This window comes from Hypomesus nipponensis, chromosome 17, assembly GCF_054491055.1.
Source record: "Hypomesus nipponensis isolate SF chromosome 17, ASM5449105v1, whole genome shotgun sequence".
In the NCBI taxonomy this organism is placed as follows: domain Eukaryota; kingdom Metazoa; phylum Chordata; class Actinopteri; order Osmeriformes; family Osmeridae; genus Hypomesus; species Hypomesus nipponensis.
Genome location: NC_140377.1, coordinates 6,097,998 through 6,108,896, shown reverse-complemented (window position 1 = coordinate 6,108,896; position 10,899 = coordinate 6,097,998). Strand labels below are relative to the sequence as shown.

Genomic DNA, 10,899 nt, shown 5'->3' with positions numbered 1-10,899 from the left:
GGGGGGGATAACTGTTAGGAGACGCTAAATCCAACACTTTTAGAATGGCGGCACCAAGGCTTTTGATGTATCGTGGCGCCCACAGAGACTCCACCTGACGACATTCAGGAACTCAGCTGAAACCTTAAAGGACGAGGAGACCTTCATTGTCCCGTTTCAGTGAATAAACAGAACAAAAAACTGGAACATTTTCTCTTTGTGTGGGTCTTTTCTGCTGCTGCTGATGCTGCTGCTGCTTGGGCGTCCTCTGTCTCACAAGATAACTGTTATATAAGAGCAACAAAGAGTGTGGAGGCTGCGGAGCTCTTTTTCTCGATGGCTGATCTGACGTGCCAAGGCTGGTTAGCTATGTTCCTGGACAGCTGCCTTGCTGTTGGGTTTTCATTCCTAGTTCCGACCCATTGTAATCATTTCAGTTTGTCCGTAAGTAGTTATGGTCCAACTCGACTTGGAGTGAAAACCTGCAGGAGGATAGATCTTAAGGAGCAGGGTTGGGAAGACTAGTGACATGATTTGCAAATGTGTATGTCATTGTACCAACTATCAAGAGGTACCTATATTTGTTTTATATTACATCTACACATGCACAGTTTTCATTTTTGAGTATCCAAAGTTTTAAGTTGGGTGAATTTGTGTCACGTCAGAAACTGGAGCAAGTCTGCTTCCAAGGCAAGAAGCCCATGAACGAGTAGAAAGTGTTAATGGTATATATTTACCACAAGGGGGCACTCACCGACTCTGGGAAAAAGTCACTGGTTTATATTCTGCACTGCACCCTCCATTGCTTTCCCCGGATCAAAAGAGGATAAACAAACAAGGATGACGCAGTGTATTTAATGAGCAAACCAAATTGTATCATAACAGTTCATTTAACAAAAGCATCACATATAGCAAAATATGCACACAAACAGAAACCATAAAATCTTATATATATATTTTTTTTTTGTTATTGGCTGGGGAACAATTGGGGAAAAGAAAGGATACAGTACAGTCTTATGAGCAGAATGATCTAGGCAGAATGGTAGCTATAGCCTACTCCTACTACAATGCTTTAAGCCCACTGATCTAGCTTCCAACCTGCATTCATGTCAACAATGTTCCGGCTGTATTTTAATGTGCTGCAATGCCTGCTACTATTAAGGAGGCTGTGGCTGAGAATGGGGCGACTTTACACAAAGCTATAATGTTTAAACACCTAAGTTGACTGTCGTTATGCCTTTTGAGACTGGTCCCATTTCATCTTAAAAGTTTAGATGTAAATGATGTGTATATATCTAAATATATTTCTTGTTTTCTTCTTTTGGCTATGTAATTATTTCTCCAAAATGTATTTTCATCTATTATCTGTTACCTTAAAGTTATACTCTCATTACCTTTGTAATTAATATTTGGAGAGGTCAGTTCTTGGATAATTATGTGCTAATTACAGTCTTGGGGCAAAATTCTAGGTAACCGGCTATTACCCGAGGTCATACAAAAATATGTTTGTAATTGTTTTCAAGCTAACTAAACGCTTATGCTGCCTAAAACAGAGACCAGAGTACAATGCCCCAGCATTTCACGTATACTGCAGTAGGCCCCATGCAACAACGTCACATAAATAGTACGAGTACCATGAATATGTACAAGCCGGAACGTTTTTTTTTTTCTCTTTTCTTTCTTTTTTGGAAATAGTGATCAGTCACGATTGGGCCCCTCTCTCACAGAATTGGCCCTAAGGGGGGTGAGGCTTGTTCACGGGACACGCACGCATGCACACACAAGGAGTGTGTCTGGAGGGCCAGCGCAGGGTCAAAGGCACATCAGATCCATGACTCCCTGGGTAAGAGCCCACACACAAGGGCAAGCCTTTGACTCTTAACTGTACAGAGAATCCTGCCCCCCACTACACCAGGCCAGGTGGCCAGTCTCTCCTGGAGAGATCCAGGGAGAGTCATGATGGACTGAATGGAGCCATGGTGGGGATATGAAGGAACACTGAACCCCACATAGGGGTATGTGTTCTAGCCCTTCTCAAATTCACATCTCTCTGGCTGCAGGGAGGACCCCCCACATCTAGGGGGCGCTGCTCCGCATGCCTGCAGGCTAGAGCGGGGGTCGTGTCACATGATTTATGTACTTAAATGTATATACTCATATGCAAGGAAAAGTGTTCATACATTAAGGATGTCTGCACTTTGCATTGCAAGAGATCTGAAATGGTAGCATTACTCAGCTGAGCTGGTTATATATACAGTTCAAAGCATGCAGAACTGCTGTGTGGCATACCTTGGCCCCTCACTGTTCCTATACTTTGTGTGCCATACGTACATACGGGTCTGAGAGTGGGCAGGGTAGCAATCAAATCAGAATGGCAGTATTCAGTAGCGAAAATATATTAGTAGCAAACACAATTAAGTCATACATCCAATACAAAATCATAATTTTAGACGTCAAGGAATTAATTAAAAAAAAAACATTTTAAACTGGACCTAAGTATACAGAATGTAATACATCTATTTTGCTTAACGGAACAACAGAGCACAACTATGACATGACGATAGGATGCACTCAAGCCCCAACTCATACAGTCTAGCAGCAGTTTGGTTAGTTGTCAGCCTGGTCGATACCATGGCAATACCATCCCACAATGAAAGAGCATTCTTTATCTTACAAGTATACTTCAGTGAAAGTAGATGAGCTATCTTCTTAGATCTGACAGGCAATCAGGGGATGGATGTAGATCTTACACCCTAATGTTTGAAACAGTTTACAGTAGGTAATCAATCACTCACTCTCTCACTCAGCTCATTAGTGAGCGACCGGCTGAAGGTTCGCTCATCCATGGTGGTATGAGACTCATTCACATTCATGAGGTCATGCTAGGTAAAGCATTAAACATTAAGGTCAAGTACAGTAACAATGTGTTCTTTTCCTCTTATCTTAGAAGCCAATATTTGTGCGTACGTATGTGTGTGTGTGTGTGTGTGTGTGCGCTCATGTGTGTATGTGCTTGGCTCTGAGATTGTTGAGTTCTGTATCTACATGGTGCATCCTTTGCGGTGACGGTGTCATTATGGTCCAGTCTTCATCCTACTGTCAATGAGAACATGTTCAGCTCACAGTTATTTAGTATATGAACATCACAGTGACTAGGGAATCCCCTAATCAATTCACTGTTTGCTTATGGAAAACAATCCCTGTTCATTTCCAAAGATAACAAAGGTTTTATGGTTTTATTTTCCATAACTAAATCTTCTTCTCCAATCGCAATTGAAAACAGGGCCTTGCGTGGCAGTACTGCTGTTCGGTATGCGCAAAACATTCTGTCCATGGTGTGAGTTCACGGAAAGACGAAATTAAATGGATGAACTATCCCACGTGTGTGTGTGAGAGTGTGTGTGTGTATAGGTTGTCTGTGTACTGTATGTGTGTATCTTTGTGTGTTTGCGAATGCGGGAGTGTGCACGTGTACTGTACGTGTGACAGAGCGCGCAGGAGTGTGCACGTGTACTGTACGTGTGACAGAGCGCGCAGGAGCGTGAAGATCAAAGGCGTCGTCTCTGCTTTTTTTTGCCAGCGCGTTCCGCGAGCCTGCGAATGGGGCGAACGAAGGAGCGCCCCGGTGTCGTCAGATGCTGGTCTGCAGATCTCCGTTCAGCAGAGTGCTCTGAGTCTCCGTGGGGTCGTTCATCATCCGCGACTTGTCGTGCCTGCTGTCGCTGCGCTCCATCTCATCCAGCCCCCCAACCTGTTTCAGGCAGAGGACATTCTGGAAGCTCTTCTTGAAGTTCTCCGACAGGAAGGCGTAGAGGATGGGGTTGGCGCACGAGTTGGCGTAGCCCAGCACCACCACGAAGGCGAAGGTGCTCCTCAACACCGGCGTGGTGCTGATGGTGCCCGTCACCGAGGTCACGTTGAACACGTAGAAGGGCAGCCAGCAGAAAACGAACACGGCCACCACGATGGACACCATCCGGGTCACCTTCCTCTCCGAGCGCTTCCTCTTGGTGGAGCCCACGCGGAGGCCCGAGGACTTGACCTTGATGATGATGAGCAGGTAGCACAGGCAGATGACCATGAGGGGCAGGAAGAAGCCCAGGATGAAGGTGTAGAACATGAAGGCCGTGTAGTAAGCCTCCTGCGGCTCGGGCCACACGATGGTGCAGAAGCAGCCGTCGTGCTTGGTGATCAGGCCGCTGTAGATGACGATGGGCAGGTTGACCAGCAGTGACACTCCCCACACCGTCAGGTTGATGGTCTTGGCCATGCGCGGCTTGCGCCACTTGGTGGACTTGATGGGGTGGACCACGGCCAGATAGCGGTCGATGGACATGACCATGAGGCAGAAGATGGAGGTGAACTGGTTGAGGGAGTCCACTGTCATGACCACGCGGCAGAGGACCGGGCCGAAGGGCCAGTGGACCAGGGCCAGCTGGATGGCGATGAAGGGCAGGCCCATCATGAAGAGCACGTCGGCCACAGCCAGGTTCAGGATGTAGATGTTGGTGACGGTCTTCATCTTGGCGTAGCGGAGGATCACGTAGATGACCAGGGCGTTGCCGCCGAGGCCCACGGCGCACACCATGAAGTACAGAAAGGTGATGACCACCGTGCTGGTGTGGTTGAAGGTGTGGTCCGTGTAGTTCCCCAGAGGGTCCGAGTCGTTGAAGCCATCGTACATCAGCGGCTCTGACAGGTTGGGGGGCGAGGAGGGGAAGACCCAGGAGTCCATCTTGACGGAATTTTTCTTCCTCTGTCTCACTTTCTCTTTCTCCCCCTCGCTCCCTCTGTCTCTTTCTCTGTCTCTCTCTCTTTCTCTCTCTCTCTCTCTGCCTTCTCTGATCAGGAACGTCAATGTCAGCTCCCGCCTGTAAAAAAGTGTGTAGAAAATACACAGCATAGTTAATATCACAACCTCCAAACAGTGTAGTATGTGTGACACATTGTCATGAATCAGCCCATCATCATGTAAATAGAGACATAGACAATGAGCTATATGGGTAATGTTCCCTGTCGTTAATCCTCTCTCCAGATATTGAGGTCATTACTTCACCTTCAAACCCCAAACCTCTGCGGAGATTCTGTAAGAAACCTGCAAAGTGGATATATATTTTATGTCATAACTTCTGTTAAATTTCATCATAACTTGTAATGTGTTGTTTTGAAGTACAGTGCAGTGCAAGTGGGACATGCTTGCTGCTATTGGGTTTGGTATATCATCACCCTGTCCTAATGTGTAGCCTGTTCAATAACCTCATGCTGGATTCAATTCCCAGGGGTGCTGTGTGGGAGCCGACAGCATGTCTACCAGGCTTCAACCTCTGGGTTAATCTGCACAAAGCCCTGGGAGAGCTGGATCCAGAACAAGGAGCTGGCATCAACCTGTGCAATCGCCCCCTTCTGAAATCCCTCTGGTTTGAAATATGTAACGGTTTGAGTAGTGGCTTATCTGCAGTTGTGCTGTGACTGCAGTACAGGTCACCTGGGAAATCAGTCACCAAAACCTCTCCAGTCCCTGTCTTGGGAGCTACCTGCCCTTTCCCTCACACTCTCCTCCCATAAGTAAATAACAGCCAAAGGTTGCCCAGAATGACTCTCCAGTGTTGGTAAACTTGTATTTATTAGGGGGTGGGGCCCAGATGTAAATGAATCATGCCTAAGTAATTGGAAGACAGGACCACAGGCTCGTGGGGTGTGACACACAGTCAGATTGAAGAGCTTGTCGTTGCCGATACCCGCCAGAAGTGAGGATCTGACGAGCTGAGGTACAGTCAATACCATAACCCTGTTCTTTGAAGTCACTTTGTCACCACCTCCTTCTGCAGGATGACATGGGCCTGCCTGGACAGGTTTCCATGTTCAACAGGCAGGTAACACATGTGATCAGAACCGGATTGGGTGGCAAGAGGCCAAACAATATGTGTCTCTGTGTCGTACCAACATAAAGCTACAATCACAGGGATTAAACACCGGGAAAAACGTATCATGTAAGAATGATGAAATGGACACCCCGTGTCATAGTACTGTATCTGCCAAACCAAATAGAGCACATCAAATGCAACGGGTGTGGTGTACAGTGCACATAGTGACAAAGACACTCCAGAAAGGTCAACACAAAACCTTGCAATGGTGGACCTTTGCTGTGTCACCCAGGACAACACAAGAAGTCCTGCGTCCCGGGCATGCCAAACCTGTCACTGGGGAGGAATTATTGATTGGAAAAAGTCTGCTTCTGCACCAGTTGATCATGCTTGTATCTTATATACCACAGATCCAAGACCAAGTATACGATGGAAAACATTGCATCATAAATCCATCTGCATAGGCTCTAAAATGCTACAGTCTGCGGTTTGGATTCAATACGCCAGTGGCAAATCTGAGGGAGAAGATGAACATGTAAGTCACTGAGGCTGCAGCCCCTAGGCTGGCAATCCCTCACCGGTAGTCCTCTCTGAAACAGGTCAGGCACTGGAATAATGTCATTAAAAGACCCACAGCATATTTAAATGAGTATGGCCCTGACAGTTACAACATGTGGAGTTGTTATTAAATGTATTCTACATGAGATGAAAGGCTAGTCACATGATGCCACACGTTGTACTCATATGATGTGGGAAATTAACTGCAGTTTTTAAAACATGTTATTAAACATATAGCAACATTCTTAAATTATTTCATTATGCCTATAGGCAAGTTATAATATCATATTAATATTTCATGGTTGACCATTGCAGGTTGACAGTTATGCCATTTATCAAATGCATGATCACTTTTGGTTATGAGGGTAAAACAATTACTTAAGTAGGCTAAAACCATAATACATATCTATTTATATGCCTAGAAACATTTATCTGACAAATATTTATTTTCCTTACCTGCAAATTGATGTAAAATCAGCTTAAAGTTGAATTAGTCGATAAATCGAATCTGAAATAGTGAATCATAAAGAAATGCATCTTTTTAAACATTGGATCCTTCCTCGCACCTGTTCCGCAGTCTAAGTTCTGCTCAGTCGGAATGAACTAAAACAGAGCGTTGATGTTTGAGTTTTCCTCTGAAACTGAAAAGTATTTGATAATATCCAATCTTACAAATAGTCCTTTAAAAACAGACCCAATAGAAGAAAACGAAAAAAAACGAAGCAAATGCATATATTCACTGAATGTCTTTTGATTAACGCCTATGGCAGAGGCGCACGGTAAATGTTGCGGCTGAGTGACTGGAGTCGAGTGAGTCGAGGTAAGCGCGCGCAGTCGGTAACCTTAGCAGAGATAACAGGGGCAAAGCATCTTTGGACGCAGTCGTTCGTTGTTAGTTTTCTAGTTCAGCACACAGATGGAGCTACCAGTCCATAATTCCCCTCTCATGCCAGCAGCAGCACTGGAAGCCTGTGAGCTTGGACGTCGACAAATAATTCATGATGCAGGGTAATAGTTGTCATGCTCAAACCATCACAGATCGTACAAACGTAGGCAACTTCTGAAGCAAACTTAGGTTACTTTCTGTTGTGTTTTTTGAAGTTCAGAAACACGCATGTATTGATTTGATTGAACCATGCAATGTAAATTGTTTTAGATTGTGGAATGGTTGTATAAAGGTGAAGCAGATAAGATAACAAAGCGGGTAGAATATGGGATCAATAGTGGACAGGAATAGTACACTGATTCAGCATAGACGAGCGACGGTGGAGGGTGGCTGCAATTTGCACATGATGTGAGAGAGCATTTGTGGCCATGAAAGCAAGCAGCGCATATGTAGCCTATTAGTTTTAATGAACAAAACACACCTGCAGTTGATTGCCTGCGTATCAGCCTTACTGGACATACCAGCCGAGTCCTCTGCTTGAATTAGGTTTCGACACATTTAATGATACGTGTAGCCTACAACGTGGTGCTGTATGCCACCATTAGAGAAAATAACTATAGTATTGGCCAAAGAAAACAATATTTGTTTCTCTCTCTCTCTACAGTAGCTACAGTGCTACATATTATCATCAAAATAAATATGTCGCAGGTCCTTTTGATCTTGGCTGTAAGTGCTCTGACTGTAATACCAGCAGATTAATGTCCATGACTTTATCCTTAATACTCCTTCTGACAGAGCGACTGGGCATTGGATACGGTCATCCAGATCCTGCTGTTTCACCCCCAATCTGGTCTTATTGTCATCGGAGCTTGGCATGGCATACGTGTGGTAACATGTGAGTTGTTTTCTCTTCTCATACTTACGTCATCTTTGGCTAGCAACAACTATTGGATGCAATGCCACATCTAGTGTGTCAGAGGTTAGGCTGTGAAGTTGACTCTGCAGAAGTGATATAACAAGATAGTGTGGGCAAGCAACTGTGCATGTGTGTGCCGGGTTTCTACAGTATTGGTGTCTGTGTGGAATGTCCGCATGTGTGCATGCTGGTGTGGCAGAGTGCTTGTTGGTGTGTTGTCATTAAACTACAAGCTCACCGAGTCTCCTGACCTCACCTCTGACGGTCTCTCTCATCAATGCCTACTGATGATCCCAGCTGTGCTGTACTACAAATCCCCCAATCTCCTCCCTCATTTGAACTCCCTTTTCCTTGATTGCTCGGAACGGCATTTAATTGCATTTCTGAACAGTTTTAACTCAAGAGTTTAAACTTCCCACCTGAAATCGAATTGCTTCCAAGTAATGGTCTGTTTGAGAAGGATGTTGACTTTTGCGATTGATGAGCAGCCAGCTCGAGCTCAGGCCAAGACAAGGGTGTAAGCAGAATGACTTGGCAGTCTGGTGACTGTGCTACAGTTTGTCACCTATGTGGCTCTAATTGATTTCCCCCTCAGTGCTCCACCATCTGTCAGCAGACGGCAGAGCTCTTTGTCGTCTGTCCATCCCTGGACGATCAGTGGTGTGTGAGAGCCTGTGCATGCTGCGTTGTTGTTCATTCATCATATCCCCAGAGTGGCCATTAGAAGAGAGACCTCACTGAGAGAAGTCGGTGGTCCGTCTGTGATTTGTGTGGTTTCTCCAACCACACACCAACACCAACCTCCTCCATCACCACCAAGTCATCGGGGGGTGCTTTGAATGATTGAATTATTTTATTTTTCTCTGGTTGTATTTACTGTGTATGAAACCATTTGGAAGGAGATGGTTTGTGATAGACCTGTTCAACCGAAAAGTGCGAAGCCAGAGGTGTTCTGTGTTGCCGGAACAAAGGGTAGACTAGAGAGGAAGAGAGTTTTCTAGGTTGAGCAGACTGTTCTGAGGTAAGTGGTCGCCCCGTATCACTCTGGAGGTGAGCCGGAAATTGTTTTGTGTAAGACTCCTCACTCTGATGGACTTCCTGCACAGACAGTTGTTTGATGGGTCTAATATCAGACACAGTGCACAGCAAAGGCCCGGACTAGCTAGTATTAATCTCCCCCCTTCCTTCTCATAAGCTGTCTGAACTCAAGAATTTCCAATGTGTTTCTTAGGTCTGTTGTTGAAGGGCATATAGCTGGTTTTCTGCTTCCCGGCATTTCCCCAAGCCAAGTAAAATGAACACATGCTGAATTTTGACATTACCAGCATATGTGAGTCGATATGCTAAACAGTGTTTACTGTACAGAGTAGTCTTTGAACATGTGCCTCCAAGGCATAGCTGAGGGAAACGAGAGTTTCTGCTTCAATGCAACACCAAGATGACATAGGAAATCAATGTCTGACCCACCATGCAAAAATACTAGAAAATCACCCTTGTAAAATACAAATATAAGAAGATACCCCGAGACTTTACAACCGCCCTGTCGGAATATAGCATCAATAAATAAAAGGGAAGCCAAAATGTGCAGCCCGTGTTGGGAGTGCCCATCCCCCACGGTGTGCTCCTCCATGCCCAGGATAACAGATGGCATCTGGAATGCATGGAGCCTCGTCTCATCCCTCTGGTCTGTGTTCCCAGAGTTGGCTAATTCGATAAGTGGTTGTCGGAGGCAGGCCCTAGCAGAGCATCCCCTGGTCTTCTGTGAGGGGGCAGAGTGGAGGAATGTTCTTCTGCACAACGGGCCCTTCCCCACACCACTGCTCTCTGCTTCAAAGAGAGACGTGACGTGAAATCTAGAAATAGATTTAGAAAGTGAATTTCCACTGATGTTTTTGCCACGCTTGATTTTGGTGACACAATAATATAAAGATCTACATGTAAGGGTGCACTCTCCAAACTCAACACTCTCTATCACTCTGCTATCCGCTTTGCCACAAACGCCCCTTTCCACACGCACCACTGTACTCTTTACTGCTTGGTCAACTGGGCCTTACTTCGCACCCGTCGTAATATTCACTGGCTTATCCTCATCTACAAGACCCTTCTTCACCGGACGCCCCCCTACCTGGCTCACCTGCTGCATCCGCTTCCTGTCACGATCAACACCCAGTCTTCTCTCCATATCTAGTTGAAAATTCCCAAACTCAAATCCACCCTTGGTCTTGCGTCCTTTAAGTCTGCTACCGCCTCTTGACTAGAATGCTCTGCAAAAACACCACAAAGTGGACAATTAATTTCTATCCCTGGCTTCAAAGAAGCCATTTCACTCATCCTCACCGGATTCTGTAAACGCTTTCTCACCTTTCAACCCCTCCCCTCAGTGTCTTGTTGTTCTATTCATCCCCATGGTTTGTCATTATTGTCTGTTGCCAACTGCCTATTTGTCCTCCTGTTGCACTTGTGTTGCCTGCTTTGTTTTCTCACCTGCCTGTATCCTTTGTTCATACCTGCCAGTGTCAGTCTGTCTTGATTGGGGTTGTTTGGTGTAAATCATCTCTGTGTCTTGCTTTGTGCTTTTTGTGCTTTTAACATTTGTACCACCTATGCTATTAATGCCCTGTTTTGTTTGACCTGCTTGTTTTTAGTTGTTGCTTGTTTCTGTATGTTGTACTGCTGTGGTTGTGTGCCGTTGTGCT

The 10,899-nt window shown here is 45.4% G+C and overlaps 1 protein-coding gene across 1 annotated transcript; it reads right to left on the bottom strand.

Annotated features, from left to right (window-relative positions):
- Nucleotides 1–3,610: 3,610 nt before the first annotated feature.
- Nucleotides 3,611–4,714, bottom strand: LOC146253169 (somatostatin receptor type 2-like). Its single transcript, XM_084677545.1, has one exon. The coding sequence runs from the start codon at nucleotides 4,712–4,714 to the stop codon at nucleotides 3,611–3,613; it is 1,104 nt and encodes a 367-aa protein (XP_084533671.1).
- Nucleotides 4,715–10,899: the final 6,185 nt, after the last annotated feature.